The 17,065-nt window shown below is 35.6% G+C and overlaps 1 protein-coding gene across 5 annotated transcripts in view; it reads right to left on the bottom strand.

Annotated features, from left to right (window-relative positions):
• Sclt1 (sodium channel and clathrin linker 1) overlaps positions 1-17,065 on the bottom strand; it is a 123,456-nt gene that overhangs the window by 85,769 nt on the left and 20,622 nt on the right. For 4 of the 5 annotated variants that reach the window (XR_015046761.1, XM_085835917.1, XM_021157911.2 and 1 more), the window contains exons 6-8: positions 10,432-10,567; positions 3,403-3,525; positions 1,800-1,865 (exon numbers count right to left, since the gene is read on the bottom strand). Coding sequence is in view for 4 of the 5 variants with exons in the window: in XM_085835917.1 (XP_085692043.1) it covers positions 1,800-1,865; positions 3,403-3,525; positions 10,432-10,567 (325 nt within the window). In the remaining variant the exon portion in view is untranslated. The remainder of the gene's footprint in view (positions 1-1,799; positions 1,866-3,402; positions 3,526-10,431; positions 10,568-17,065) is intronic. The other variant, XM_021157910.3, reaches the window with a different exon arrangement.

Genomic DNA, 17,065 nt, shown 5'->3' with positions numbered 1-17,065 from the left:
ACTTAGCAATCCTTTTGTCTTGAAGCATTAGGATTCCTCAGAAATATATTGTAAAAAGAAAATAATAAAAGAAACAAATCTATGATTAGAAATCCCAATTGTTAACCAGGTTACAATCCCAGTACTAGGGAAAGTGAGGCAGGAGGACTGTCAAGAGATCGAAACCAGCTTGGGTAAATCCAGGCTAGCCTTTGCTAGAGTATGGAACTAATGTCTCAAAAATAACACAAACGAAAAAAGGAGATTCTATATGTTAACATAAGGAGTCAACAGTTGATTAATAAGACAGTGGAATAAAATGGGATAACTTACTTTTGATGACATAACTCTACTCTTAAGCACAGACATTATTTAGGTATTAGCAAGAATTAGCAGAGTAACTAGGGAAGAATGAACAGTAAAGGGAGGGATCACCCAGAGTGCTATAATTCTATTTAATTCTATTTTAATTCTATATAATTCTATTACTCAACAATGAGTAAAAATAAAATTCCAAGGAGATAAGGAAAGCAAAAGGAATATAAGAGAATTAAAAGACAGTAAGTAGAACTGGGAGGTTGAATTATATTTGTTTTAGAAGAATGTAGGAACTTTGTGTATGTATGTGTATATATATATGTATACATACACACACACATATATATATTACACATATTAATCGCATATATTGACAGTTAATTTACAAATGGGTCTTAGTTTAGTTCTTTAAAAGAAATCAATTTATTCATTCAACACAGATCTATGTTACTCTTATCACATTTCTAGTTGTGTGTGATAGGAAACACTAAAGAGTAGGTGCATGCACTACTTTTGAGGATCTAGATCACTCTACTCTTTTTTTTTTAATTACGTATTTTCCTGAATTACATTTCCAATGCTATCCCCAAAGTCCCCCATACCCCCCCCCCCTACTTCCCTACCCACCCATTCCCATTCTTTTGGCCCTGGCATTCCCCTGTATTGGGGCATATAAAGTTTGCAAGTCTAATGGGCCTCTCTTTCCAGTGATGGCCGACTAGGCCATCTTTTGATACATATGCAGCTAGAGACAAGAGCTCCAGGGTACTGGTTAGTTCATCATGTTGTTCCAACTATAGGGTTGCAGATCCCTTTAACTCCTTGGGTACTTTCTCTAGCTCCTCCATTGGGAGCCCTGTGATCCATCCAATAGCTGACTGTGAGCATCCACTTCTGTGTTTGCTAGGCCCCGGCATAGTCTCACAAGAGACAGCTATATCTGGGTCCTTTCAGCAAAATCTTGCTAGTGTATGCAATGGTGTCAGCGTTTGGAAGCTGACTATGGGATGGATCCCTGGATATGGCAGTCTCTACATGGTCCATCCTTTTGTCTCAGCTCCAAACTTTGTCTCTGTAACTCCTTCCATGGGTGTTTTGTTCCCATTTCTAAGAAGGGGCATAGTGCCCACACTTTGGTCTTCATTCTTCTTGAGTTTCATGCGTTTAGCAAATTGTATCTTATATCTTGGGTATCCTAAGTTTTGGGCTAATAGAGGATCTAGATCACTCTACTCTTAAGAGACCTCATCAAATACCCCAAATACCCGAAGAGAGTTTTCAGATTAGGATGTAATTCACATGCACGTTGGTTAGACCTTTACAGGGTACTGTTCAGTTTAAAGAAGTATGTTCAGTTACTAAATATGTAAGGAAATCAGGAAAGGTACTGTTTATACGCCTTAATTCATACAACATGCTTTGATGTGAATAACAATGAATAAATATAGTTACACTTTCTAATTCATAAAAAGTAGGAACAGAAAGTGTTCATTTCCACTTACCATTTCTATGTTCTCATTAGCAACATGGAGTTTCTTGGTTAGTTGTTGAAAATTGTTCAGCTGATCCTAATAGGAAAACAGAGCAAATCCATAGTGTTTTGCTTGTTGCCCACGCTTTAAATAAAACTAAAACCAAGTCTAATATTGTACATCTAAATTTGTATGACATTGGCATTATATCTTCTATTGTGTCAATTAGTAGTCAAATAAATAAAAAATATATAAATGATTAAAAGTGAAACAAGGAGGCAATGGTGCTTCATTACAAAAATGATTTACATTTATGTAAAATCATTATTTGTACAATAAATTATTCACCAATAAATATTTTAAACATAGACGGTGCAGTTATAAACATTTAAGTGACTAGAAAGTATGTGCACAATACCAGAAACTACATATTCAAGTATATCCAAAATGGGTAAGATCAACTGTGCAAAGGAGCCACTGTAGTAATCGTGTAACTGCTGTAAGAAACTCCATGTTCCACAAGTTTAAAATAATTTCATCAGGTCATACAGTCCTATTAAAGACTACTTGTACAAATAACATAAAGTTGGAGCAGATTTTTAACATGTCAGAAAACAAATGAATAATAGGCAACGAGGAAAATAGAGATGAAGTAATATTTGTAAAGTTATTTATGAATAAAATCAAATGATAGATTTCTAGTATAGTAGAAGAATGACTTTATGTGAAAACAACAAAATGATTTAAGGCCTTAGTATTCACCTGAAATAGGAAACAGCCTTGAAGAATTTGTTTTCTATTAGACCCCAGAAGTTAAAAGTTTTATAGATCAGATTATATATGTTATTTCAAATCACATCACGGATAAAACAATATTGTAAACTAGAATATCATATAAGTATCATTAGGATTACACAGTCAGAAATTCGCTATGATGATATTAAAAGTATTCATGAACTTGAAGAATTAACAAATGAGAGTTATGATAACCCACTTATATTAACAGATAATTCTTAAGTCTACAGCACTCAAATGTACTTAGCAGTAAAAGAACCAGCAGAAAAACAACTTCCTAATGGGACAGGAGGTCTTTATGTGACAGTTTGTTAACAGAGGCATAAATCAAAAGCCAGATGCCCAATGCAATGCTCTAGACAGAAAGAAATCTTTAATAACTAATAAGACTTCTTCCTTTGATAAAATTGTAATTTGTCAACATATTGGACATCTATTTTAGTAAAACGTCATATTCAATTGTGTGAACATTGCTATTTGACAGTGTTATCATTGTATTTGAGGAAGTTTCTCCATTCACTGAATTCAATGAATAATTTTTGTTTTGTTTCACAACAGGTAGGAAATTAAGCAATTACAACACCACCAGAGGTCAGTTTATAAAGAACAATTTTATATTTCTTTTCCAAACTAATACACCTTTTAATTCTACTTGCATTCAAAACACAACATGCACTGAGGTAGTTCTTTGATTATTTATCTGCTTAGAAGATTCTGAGATATATTTGTTGTTAACATTAAAAAAACATGAGATACTTAGGAATTTCTTTCCAAAACACTTTTTTTCATGATAAAATTTTTGACAAATACATAAGAAAATCATAAAACTTAGGCTTACTTTTTGCTTTCGGTTTTCAAATTCATGAATCTGGGCTTCAGTCATATGCTCCTGATAGAGTTTCTGTACACTTTGCAACTCCTGAGAAGCAGTCTGCCAGAGTTCCAGAGCCCAAGTTTTCTCCTATAAAACAATAACAACAAAAAACTTTGATAGTTTCTTAAAGTATCAGAAAGCTATTTACTGATAGTATAAATAATCATATACTTTTACAAATGAGTACTTGTAAAGTTACAAAGTAAATCTAGACTGTATATAAAGATGGTAGTCATGCATAGTTTACTGTAAGAACACATTCAGGGAATGCACTATGATGGGACCACAGCAGATGTACTAAAGACAAACTACAATCACCACAATCATTACTAGATGATGCACTCTGTAGGAAAAAACATTGTATATATAGTCCATGTTTGACAGGTTGTTATGTGGGATGTGACTGTAATATAATAATATTCATGATTTTAAAATTTTAGTAGTCATTTTCTTATTTTGAAAATTTCCTTTTACTTTGAGTTAATAGCTAAAATTAATGTTATCAGCAATACATATTAGAAACTACTCTGTTTTACAAAAATTATAAATTAAGCCTTGACATTATTAAAGGAGAAAAGTCCTTCTGAGAAACTACAGTATGATTTTCTGATTGTAAAGAGTTAAGTGCTTATTGTAGAAAACTAAAAAAATATGAAAAACAGAAGCAATAAAGAACCATTTAGAATTTTAGTATTAGCTCTTCTAATAAACACTACTAACTTGGATATAATCATCTTTATAAATGTTGACTGTTCATGTCTATAAATTCTTTATAAGTTGCTTCTGGTATACAATTTTTTTAAGTTTTTCTTTTAGTAAAATTATAATCACATAATGTATTTTTTAACACTATTTTACTTGGCATTTTGTGGTAAGATTTTTATTAGTTCATCATTTACTTTTTAATTCAATTAACTTTTTTTAAAATTCCACCAAAGTATAGTAAGGGGTTTCAGAGTTAAAGACTTTCAGAAGATTTTGAGGTCAAAATTGTGTTTATAACAATAGGAAGACATCTGCCTATGTGTTCTTGTCTGTCACAGTAGAATTTTCTAAAGTATATATTATGTCATTTCTGCTCTGAGAAGTGGTAGAAAGTGTGCTTATATTATTATTCAAAAAATAAAGCCAGTTAAATTTACAGCAGACTAAATAATGATAGCTATAACTCACAAAATGTACTGTAGGATATTAAAATAAGATAAAGTGGTCTGAGTAGTCTTGAAACTAAAAGGCTAAGAAGTGCTAATTTAATCCACTGAGACCATGCAAATAGCAAATAGCCTAGGGTTCCTTAGCAAGTTTAGACTAAGTGTGGAAAACAACAAAACAAGACATTTTCTCTTTGGTGTGATTTGGAATGATAAATGTCCCCTGTGGGCACATGATTTGAACCCTGGATGCTCAGTTGGTGATGTTAGGAAGAATAAAGGTAGGAGATGGCTTTGTTAGAGGGAGTCAACTCTGGGGGCAGGGTTTGAAGGTTTCTATCTTGGTCCCACTTCTAGGTTGATGTCTGATTCCTGATTTCTGTGCGGTGAAAATAAGATGTCACAGCTTTCTGCTCCTGTTGCTGGCCTCCATAGCTTTCTTGTCGTCACAGAGGGATCTAATTCTATAGAATTATAAGCCAAATAAATCCTTCCTTTAAGTTGCTTTTGGCCATTGCACGTTCGTTATCACAGCAAGCTTTGGAATCCCAGGAGGAAGCTAGTACATCACTTGTAAGTTTTCCTGAAAAGGCAGAGCTAAAAGGCTGGACTATGCTGAGTATACTTTTAGATTATAGGATTTCACTTTCTGTAACATGTACTCAGAAAATGTACAAATGACTCCCCGACCCTCTTGTGGTTGGCCTTAAATTTATGATCTTCTTGCCTCTGCCTCCCTTCATATGGCCTCTTCTTAATAAAATTCCCCATCTTAAATAACTGTCAGAGCTAGAGAAAGTATCCAAGGAGCTAAAGGGATCTGCAACCCTATAGGTGGAACAACATTCTGAACTGACCAGTACCCCGGAGCTCTTGACTATAGCTGCATATGTATCAAAAGATGGCCTAGTCGGCCATCTCGGGAAAGAGAGGCCCATTGGACACACAAACTTTATATGCCCCAGTACAGGGGAACGCCAGGGCCAAAAATGGGAATGGGTGGGTAGGGAAGTGGGGGGGGGAGGGTATGGGGGACTTTTGGGAGAGCATTGGAAATGTAATTGAGGAAAATACGTAATAAAAAAAAAAAGAAAGTAAAAAAAAAATAACTGTCATCTTTCCTTCTGAAACGATAGTTAGGTTTGTCTGTATGTGAATTATCAAATTTGTTGATAAACAGAATTTGGAGTTAGAAGACATAGTCAAGATCTTCAAGTCCTGGATGGATAATTATAAACAACTGATTTCCTTCAGATTTGTTTTCTTAAATATTATTTACCATTTTGTTTTCTTAATCATTCAAGGCACTAAAATGTCTCATATTTCAAAAAGCCTCAGAAAAAGAATGACAAGAATTACCTGCAGTAGTACTTACAGCACCCCTCCCTACTTTTCTATTGTTGCTGTTTTATTAAAGATTTATTTCATGTGTGTATTTTGTGTGCATGTTTATGTGCACCATGTATGTGCCTAGCACCCACACAAGTTAGAAGAGGCATTGGACCCCCTGAAAATGGAGTTATAGATGTGTGTGAGCTAGAATGTGTGTGCTGAGAACTGAGCCTAGGTCCTCTGTAATGCTTTTAGGTGCCTAGCCATCATCTCTCCAGCCCTTGTCTTACATGTTTAGCCTAGGTCATTGCACATGATAGACAAGTGCTCTACAAAATCCAGATTCTTAAAGAAGTACTTCTCAAAGGACCAGTATTATCAAAATCATCTCAGAACTATTAGAAATGCAAATTATTGAGCTTTGCTTCAGATAGCGAGAAATAAGAGATGCAGAAATTATGTTTCTACAAGTCTCAAAGCGATTATGATATATATGAATTTGAGAACCGCTAAGTGAATATGTAACTTTTGAATCAGTGTTTATCATTACCCTTCAGTTTAATTTATTTTGCAATTTTATATTTTAGAATTATTTCCTATCATGTTCAGGAACATTACATGAATTTAATTTATGTCTATATTTTAACATAATTCATATTTATAAAGAGTGATTCTTATTGCTTTTAAGCATATGCATACATGTATTTGTGTGCAGGGATGTGCACATGTGTACACGCCTGCCAAGGTCAGAGGTCTCAGATCTCTGGAGCTGGATTACAGGTAATTGTGCCGCCCTTGGCTTGGGTGTTGGAAAGTAATATCTGTTCATCTGGGGGAAAATTATGCTCTCTTAACCACTGAGCCACCTTTCCAGCCCAACATATCTTTCTTTAAAAGAGAAAAAAATATTAGTTCTTTGAGAATTTTGTACATTGTGCTTTGATCATAATCACCACTTCCTCCACTCCCTCAACTCTTCTCAGATTCATCCCATCCCTTCAGGTCTGGCTAGCCTGGAACTCTGCTACCTAGACCATGCTGGCCTCAAATTCAAAGAGATCTACCTTCCTCTGCCTCCTGTATCCTGAGATTAAAGGCATATGCGTGTACCCAGCTCCCACAGAAACTCTTTTTAACAATTACAAGAATCTGTGAGATGTCACCATCTTACTATCAAGGAATACAAACATTTTTAAGACTCTTACTGTCAAACTTATGCTTTCCAGATGTTTTACAAATCATTTTAATGTCACAGAATAAAATACTCAAAACTAAATGTACTAAGGTCTTAATATTTTACTCTTGCTGTTCTATCCTAAATATATTTTATATGCAAGTAACTTAAATATACTTTGAAATCTTATTTATATCTTGATGATTACTACTGAAGACAGGAATAGAAATAATGTTAACTTATTAACTTAAATATATGTTTACCACTATACTAAATGTTATAGGCTTAAGCTTAATTACCATAAAATCTAGTAAAATAAATTACAAACCATATGTATAAATGAGGAAGATGAGATGTAAAGAGAGCTCCCAAGGTTACATAGTTTGGAAGTGAAATGGAGATCAAACACAAGAACTCTGACCAGCCCCACCCAGTACCTCATTCCTTGTTAGCCTTTCCTAAAAGGTCAACGAAAGAAGGAACAAGTTCTACACTGTACTAGTAATATTATATGACATTGTCTGTCATATAGTATGTACTTAATAAATATTTATGGAATGAAGGTATTTGAATTTTGACTATTTTCATAACAGTCATCTCTTGGTAAGGGGAGGGAGACTCATCCCCTTCCTTCAGGACACCAAAATCTGCAAAGGATCAAGTCCTTTATATAAAAGGACTAAGTATTTACATATAATGTTCATGCCTGCTCCCACAAACATTAACTATCTATCATACTTAACAGTAAACATTTTGCATGCTCCATTGTTTGGGTTGTAAGATAATGTCGACATATGGTCACTACAGACACAATACTTTTTTGTATATATTTCTAAGTGTTCATATTTTTTCTTTTTTATTTGTTCTTCTCTCATATATCACACCCTGACCATAGTGTTTCCCCTCCCCCTTCTCTCAGTCTTTCCCCACCACCTCTCCTGTCTCACATATCTATTCCTCTTCCCTTCTCTTCAGAAAAGAGCAGCCCTCCCAGAGATAGCAACCAAACATGGCATAACAAGATGCAGTAAGACCAGCCACAAACCCTCATATGGAGGCTGGACTAGTAAGAGGCGACCCAGTAGGAGCTTGTCCCCAATCAGGCAAAAGAGTCAGAGACAGTCCCCAGTCCCTGCTCTCATTGTTAGAAATCCCACAAGAACATCAAATCACACCGTAACATATATGCAGAGGACCTAGATCAGACATTCAGGCTCCAAGATTGTCAATTCAATCTCTGCGAGCCCCCATGAAACCTGGTTAATTGAGTCTGTGGTGCCCCCGCCCCCGGCTCCTATAATCCTTCCTCCCCATCTTCCTCAGAATTCCCAGAGCTCAGCCTAATGTTTGCTGTGGGTGTCACAGATGCAACATTTTGAAGAATATTTTTGATCCATGGCAGGCTTAATTTATTGGTGTGGAGTCTAGTGATAAGAATGGCCAGTTGTGTTTTGACAAAATAAAGTACACAAAGATTTCTTTTTTTCTCAATATTCACTTTTAAATATTCCATTTAAATTAGTTTTCACTTGTTTAATTTCAGTAAGTTTCAAGAGTATAAGGCTTAGAACATTCAATCTTGTAACAGATAATCCTATTCAGTTTTTTAAAAATCAGACTTTTAAAAGCAAATTAACACAAAAATAGCTATGTATTTAATCAGAGAGTGCCTGGCTAGTGTGTGCATGGTCTTAAATCCAATCTCCTAAATGATCATACATAAAAAAAGGTAATGTACTAGTCCTTACTAATCAGGATAAACACTTGGCATGACTGTTCCATGAACTTTCTAACATTTCAGGAGTAATAAATGCATATTATGCCATGGCTTTCTAAAAGATACCTCAGTATCTTGCATTTGAAAGTATAATTTCCACTTATGTCTGTGTAAACAACTGTAAATTCCTCCTAGTATGGAACAGGGAAAATTTTTCCACATTATTTTTCCTCTGTATTTTTTGATTTTTTTTTTAAAGATTTATTTATTTATTATATGTAAGTACACTGTAGCTGTCTTCAGACACTCCAGAAGAGGGCGTCAGATTTCATTACGGATGGTTGTGAGCCACCATGTGGTTGCTGGGATTTGAACTCCGGACCTTCGGAAGAACAGTCGGCGCTCTTAACCACTGAGCCATCTCGCCAGCCCATCCTCTGTATTTTTTAAGTTCCTTTTATTTATATATTGAAAAAGTTCAATGTTAGAACATGTTCCTGATCAACATAAACACAGCCTTTCTAATTTACCTAAAATAGTATCCATAAATAGTCTCAAACCAGATTTTTAGGGAATAAAGCTATAATTTTTAAAGATAATTATAAAATCAAATCTATACATTCATAATTTCTAGGACTATTTATAAACAAAGAAAGTGAGGCACAAAAATTATTCTCCACCTATAGAGCTCCAAAGTAAAAGAACAGCGCCAGATACATACAAGGTCTGAGACACAGGAATGTAAAATTATAAAATGAAATAAAAATTTTCTTATGTACAAATTTATAAAAATTTTAACATTGAAAATGAAACACACAGGACAGAGTCACAGCAATTTCAAAAACTACGAGGGAGAAAAAAATAGCCAGAGAAAATATAACTTTAGAAGCATAATTATGTTATAATCTTTGAAAATTGAAAATGGTATTATAATAAAACCAGAAAAATATGTAAATTTACGGGATTAAACCAGTGATCTCTCTTTTCTTTAGAATATTCTTTTTACATTAATTATTCTTTTTTTTGGGGGGGTGGGTAGGTTTCAAGACAGGGTTTCTCTGTATAGTCTTGGCTGTCTTGGAACTCACTTTGTAGACCAGGCTGGCCTTGAACTCAGAAATCTGCCTGCCTCTGCCTCCCGAGTGCTGAGATTAAAGGAGTGCGCCACCACGCCTGGCTTAAAATTAATTATTCTTAAAGGACAAAAATGTTCAAAATGCAATATGATTCAATTAAAACATATTTGAAGTTATATTTGTAACAAATAGTGAGGGAATTATTTACAAGTATTAAGTCACAGCAAAATCAACTGTTATAAATTTTGTTACTCTGTTAAATAACAAAAGGTCAGTCCTGAACTTCATTCAAGTGACATTATATGGACTGAATGAATAGTTATGTTTATGATTATGTACGTATATACATATATGCATATAACACCCATTGATGAAAACAAAGGTCATGAATTTGAAAGAGCAAGAAAGGGTATTGGAGGGATTAGAGTGAGAGAGGGGAGAAGGGAAAAATGATATGATTATAATATCAAATATAAAAATTTTAAAAGATTAAAACATTTCTGAAGACTTTAAATTTAGTAAGTAAAAAAATATGCCACTTACTTGATTGGCTAGTTGCAATTGTTCTTGAAGGATCCTCACGGTCTCATCATCTGCACAGATGTCATTTCCTATCCCTGTGCCAAAGGGAAGGGCTTCCAATTGCTTTTCAACAGCATCTTTTAATTTACTGTGCAACCTTTGCAATAAGCAGTTAATGTTATATTCATTTTAATAAGTCATTTTTGGAGAATTCATTAAGTCAATATGAGTCACATATATTTCCTATATGAAATAAATTTAGTAGATTTATAATAAAAATAGAAGGACTAGTCATTTAATATTATTGAGTAAAAGTATGAATATTCAAACATATCAAACTGATGATAATTCAGGCAGAGTTCAGTTTGTCCTACAGAGATTTAAAAATTTCAGAAAGATAAAGTTCTGATGTTTCATCATACTAAATAATAAAAGCAATTCAAAGATAAAGTTTTACATGTCATTTATTATATATATGAATTTATGACAGTGTTTTTCTTAATTGTTCTGATATTCCTATGCTATGTAATCACCAATAATTACTTCAAATTATTAGAAACATCCAAAAAAATTTTACAAGTGGGCTCATACAGTTCAAATTCACTTTGTTCAAGACTCAATCATACATTAGCTCTTTGAATTTATTTTCCTTATTTTCTATATTGGCTTTTATATTCTGTCTTTTCAATCTGGGTGAACATTCCTAATTCTCTCATTCATTGTTTTTCATCTCTACTACTGCCTCTTTTTATATTTTAGAATATAAATATTTGGTTCTGTTTTTAAATGTTAGCAAGGATGCTAAGACTGCACCTTAGTGCAGTCCCTACTGAAGCTAAAACTAAAACTATCACATGATCCAGTCCTACCACTCCTATGGATATACTGTGATGGGATCTTAGCACACAGCAGTTATAGATGCATATCCATGTGTACTGTAGCAATATTCACAACATCTAAGCTGTGGAATCAACCTGGATGTCAGCAGATGACACATATACAGTGAATTGTATTCAACTATAAGAAACAAAATGGATAAACCCTGAGATTACTTATGATAAATACTGCAGGTTTTCTTCTTATGTGGAATTTAGACTTTCAAGAAATATGCAAAGCATAAAAATAAGAGTGACTACTTTGGGAAGAGGAAGGAATTTTGCTGGGTGAGAAAGAGTAATTGAAAACACCCAACACTTAACAGGCATGCAAATATTTGCGAATATTTACCTTTACTGTTATTGTAACCAAACACCTGATAAGGGACTTAAGGGAGGAACGGTTTCTTTTGAGTCAGAACATACCCCACTGGGAACCTCATGGAGCAGGTGGTTCCTATCAGTGTAAGTATAGATAGGCTATGTGTTCAACTCTGAAGAGATCAGAGAAAGCAGAGAAATGGGAATGGCAGCACTCATCTGACTTTCTTTTTTTTTTTTTTTTAAATATTTTTATTACATATTTTCCTCAATTACATTTCCAATACTATCCCAAAAGTCCCCCATAGCGCCCCCCACTTCCCTACCCACCCATTCCCATTCTTTTGGCCCTGGCATTCCCCTATATTGGGGCATATAAAGTTTGCAAGTCCAATGGGCCTCTCTTTCCATTGATGGCCGACTAGGCCATCTTTCGATACATATGCAGCTAGAGACAAGAGCTCCAGGGTTCTGGTTAGTACATCATGTTGTTCCAACAATAGGGTTGCAGATCCCTTTAGCTCCTTGGGTACTTTCTCTAGCTTCTCCATTGGGAGCCCTGTGATACATCCAATAGCTGACTGTGAACATCCACTCCTGTGTTTGCTAGGCCCCGGCATCGTCTCACAAGAGACAGCTATATTTGGGTCCTTTCAGCAAAATCTTGCTAGTGTATGCAATGGTGTCAGCGTTTAGAAGCTGATTATGGGACGGATCCCTGGATACAGCAGTCTCTAAATGGTCCATCCTTTCATCACAGCTACGAACTTTGTCTCTGTAACTCCTTCCCTGGGTGTTTTGTTCCCAATTCTAAGAAGGTGCACAGTGTCCACACTTTGGTCTTCATTCTTCTTGAGTTTCATGCGTTTATCAAATTGTATCTTATATCTTGGGTATCCTAAGTTTTGGGCTAATATCCACTTATCAATGAATACATATTGTGTGAGTTCTTTTGTGATTGTGTTACTTCACTCAAGATGATGCCCTCCAGGTCCATCCATTTGGCTAGGAATTTCATAAATTCATTCTTTTTAATAGCTGAGTAGTACTCCATTGTGTAAATGTACCATAATTTCTGTATCCATTCCTCTGTTGAGGGACATCTGGGTTCTTTCCAGCTTCTGGCTATTATAAATAGGGCTGCTATGAACATAGTGGAGCATGTGTCCTTTTTACCGGTTGGGACATCTTCTGGATATATGCCCAGGAGAGGTATTGCTGGATCCTCCGGTAGTACTATGTCCAATTTTCTGAGGAACCGCCAGACTGATTTCCAGAGTGGTTGTACAAGCTTGCAATCCCACCAACAATGGAGGAGTGTTCCTCTTTCTCCACATCCTCGCCAGCATCTGCTGTCACCTGAATTTTTGATCTTAGCCATTCTGACTGGTGTGAGGTGGAATCTCAGGGTTGTTTTGATTTGCATTTCCCTGATGATTAAGGATGTTGAACATTTTTTCAGGTGCTTCTCTGCCATTCGGTATTCCTCAGGTGAGAATTCTTTGTTCAGTTCTGAGGCCCATTTTTTAATGGGGTTATTTGACTTTCTGGAGTCCACCTTCTTGAGTTCTTTATATATATTGGATATTAGTCCCTTATCTGATTTAGGATAGGTGAAGATCCTTTCCCAATCTGTTGGTGGTTTTTTTGTCTTATTGATGGTGTCTTTAGCCTTGCAGAAGCTTTGTAGTTTCATGAGGTCCCACTTGTCAATTCTCGATCTTACAGCACAAGCCATTACTGTTCTATTCAGGAATTTTTCCCCTGTGCCCATATCTTCAAGGCTTTTCCCCACTTTCTCCTCTATAAGTTTCAGTGTCTCTGGTTTTATGTGAAGTTCCTTGATCCACTTAGACTTGACCTTAGTACAAGGAGATAGGAATGGATCGATTCGCATTCTTCTACATGTTAACAACCAGTTGTGCCAGCACCATTTGTTGAAAATGCTGTCTTTCTTCCACTGGATGTTTTTAGCTCCCTTGTCGAAGATCAAGTGACCATAGGTGTGTGGGTTCATTTCTGGGTCTTCAATTCTATTCCATTGGTCTATTTGTCTGTCACTATACCAGTACCATGCAGTTTTTATCACAATTGCTCTGTAGTAGAGCTTTAGGTCCGGCATGGTGATTCCACCAGAGGTTCTTTTATCCTTGAGAAGAGTTTTTGCTATCCTAGGTTTTTTGTTATTCCAGATGAATTTGCAGATTGCACTTTCTAATTCGTTGAAGAATTCATTTGGAATTTTGATGGGGATTGCATTGAATCTGTAGATTGCTTTTGGCAAGATAGCCATTTTTACAATGTTGATCCTGCCAATCCATGAGCATGGGAGATCTTTCCATCTTCTGAGATCTTCTATAATTTCTTTCTTCAGAGACTTGAAGTTTTTATTATACAGATCTTTCACTTCCTTAGTTAGAGTCACGCCAAGATATTTTATATTATTTGTGACTATTGAGAAGGGTGTTGTTTCCCTAATTTCTTTCTCAGCCTGTTTATTCTTTGTGTAGAGAAAGGCCATTGATTTGTTTGAGTTAATTTTATACCCAGCTACTTCACCGAAGCTGTTTATCAGGCTTAGGAGTTCTCTGGTGGAATTTTTAGGGTCACTTATATATACTATCATATCATCTGCAAAAAGTGATATTTTGACTTCATCTTTTCCAATTTGTATCCCTTTGATCTCCTTTTGTTGTCGAATTGCTCTGGCTAGGACTTCAAGTACAATGTTGAATAGGTATGGAGAAAGTGGACAGCCTTGTCTAGTCCCTGATTTTAGAGGGATTGCTTCAAGCTTCTCACCATTTACTTTGATGTTGGCTACTGGTTTGCTGTAGATTGCTTTTATCATGTTTAGGTATGGGCCTTGAATTCCTGATCTTTCCAAGACTTTTATCATGAATGGGTGTTGGATCTTGTCAAATGCTTTTTCCGAATCTAAGGAGATGACCATGTGGTTTTTGTCTTTGAGTTTGTTTATATACTGGATTACGTTGATGGATTTCCGTATATTGAACCATCCCTGCATCCCTGGGATGAAACCTACTTGGTCAGGATGGATGATTGTTTTGATGTGTTCTTGGATTCGGTTAGCAAGAACTTTATTGAGGATTTTTGCATCAATATTCATAAGGGATATTGGTCTGAAGTTTTCTATCTTTGTTGGGTCTTTTTGTGGTTTAGGTATCAGAGTAATTGTGGCTTCATAGAATGAGTTGGGTAGAGTACCTTCTGTTTCTATTTTGTGGAATAGTTTGTGAAGAACTGGGATTAGATCTTCTTTGAAGGTCTGATAGAACTCTGCACTAAACCCATCTGGTCCTGGGCTTTTTTTAGTTGGGAGACTATTAATGACTGCTTCTATTTCTTTGGGGGATATAGGGCTGTTTAGATCATTAACCTGATCTTGATTCAACTTTGGTACCTGGTATCTGTCTAGGAACTTCTCCATTTCATCCAGGTTCTCCAGTTTTGTTGAGTATAGCCTTTGGTAGAAGGATCTGATGGTGTTTTGGATGTCTTCAGGATCTGTTGTTATGTCTCCTTTTTCATTTCTGATTTTGTTAATTAGGATGCTTTCCCTGTGCCCTCTAGTGAGTCTGGCTAAGGGTTTATCTATCTTGTTGATTTTCTCAAAGAACCAGCTCCTTGATTGGTTGATTCTTTGAATAGTTTTTCTTGTTTCCACTTGGTTGATTTCACCCCTGAGTTTGATTATTTCCTGCCGTCTACTCCTCTTGGGTGAATTTGCTTCCTTTTGTTCTAGTGCTTTTAGGTGTGTTGTCAAGCTGCTAATGTGTGCTCTCTCTAGTTTCCTTTTGGAGGCACTCAGAGCTATGAGTTTTCCTCTTAGAAATGCTTTCATTGCGTCCCATAAGTTTGGGTATGTTGTGGCTTCATTTTCATTGAACTCTAAAAAGTCCTTAATTTCTTTCTTTATTCCTTCCTTGACCAAGGTATCATTGAGAAGAGTGTTGTTCAGTTTCCACGTGAAGGTTGGCTTTCTATTATTTATTTTGTTATTGAAGATCAGCCTTAGTCCATGGTGATCTGATAGGATGCATGGGACAATTTCAATATTTTTATATCTGTTGAGGCCTGCTTTGTGACCAATTATGTGGTCAATTTTGGAGAAGGTACCATGAGGTGCTGAGAAGAAGGTATATCCTTTTGTTTTAGGATAGAATGTTCTGTAGATATCTGCCAGATCCATTTGATTCATAATTTCTCTTAGTTTCACTGTGTCCCTGTTTAGTTTCTGTTTCCATGATCTGTCCATTGGTGAAAGTGGTGTGTTGAAGTCTCCCACTATTATTGTATGAGGTGCAATGTGTGCTTTGAGCTTTACTAAAGTTTCTTTAATGAATGTGGCTGCCTTTGTATTTGGAGCATAGATATTCAGGATTGATAGTTCCTCTTGGAGGATTTTACCTTTGATGAGTATGAAGTGTCCCTCCCTGTCTTTTTTAATGACTTTGGGTTGGAAGTCAATCTTATCAGATATTAGAATGGCTACTCCAGCTTGTTTCTTCATGCCATTTGCTTGGAAAATTGTTTTCCAGCCTTTCATTCTGAGGTAGTGTCTATCCTTTTCTCTGAGATGAGTTTCCTGGAAGCAGCAAAATGTTGGGTCTTGTTTGTGTAGCCAGTTTGTTAGTCTATGTCTTTTTATCGGGGAGTTGAGTCCATTGATATTAAGAGATATTAAGGAAAAGTAATTGTTGTTTCCAGTTATTTTTGTTGTTAAAGTTGGCATTTTGTTCTTGTGGCTGTCTTCTTTTAGGTTTGTTGAGGGATTACCTTCTTGTTGTTTCTAGGGCGTGGTTCCTGTCCTTGTATTGGTTTTTTCTGTTATTATCCTTTGAAGGGCTGGATTCGTGGAGAGATAATGTGTGAATTTGGTTTTGTCGTGGAATACTTTGGTTTCTCCATCTATGTTAATTGAGAGTTTGGCTGGGTATAGTAGCCTGGGCTGGAATTTGTGTTCTTTTAGTGTCTGTATAACATCTGTCCAGGATCTTCTGGCTTTCATAGTCTCTGGTGAAAAATCTGGTGTAATTCTGATAGGCTTGCCTTTATATGTTACTTGGCCTTTTTCTCTTACTGCTTTTAGTATTCTATCTTTATTTAGAGCATTTGTTGCTCTGATTATTATGTGTCGGGAGGTATTTCTTTTCTGGTCCAGTCTATTTGGAGTTCTGTAGGCTTCTTGTATGTTCATGGGCATCTCTTTCTTTAGATTTGGGAAGTTTTCTTCTATAATTTTGTTGAAGATGTTTGCTGGTCCTTTGAGTTGAAAATCTTCATTCTCATCCACTCCTATTATCCGTAGGTGTGGTGTTCTCATTGTGTCCTGTATTTCTTGGATGTTTTGAGTTAGGATCTTTTTGCATTTTACATTTTCCTTGATTGTTGTGCCGATGTTCTCTATGGAATCTTCTGCACCTGAGATTCTCTCT

Source organism: Mus caroli, unplaced genomic scaffold, assembly GCF_978045245.1.
Source record: "Mus caroli unplaced genomic scaffold, Mus_caroli_1 scaffold_3, whole genome shotgun sequence".
NCBI classification, from domain to species: Eukaryota; Metazoa; Chordata; class Mammalia; order Rodentia; family Muridae; genus Mus; species Mus caroli.
The sequence above is the reverse complement of the archived record's forward strand: the minus strand, read 5'-3'. Positions and strand labels throughout refer to the sequence as shown.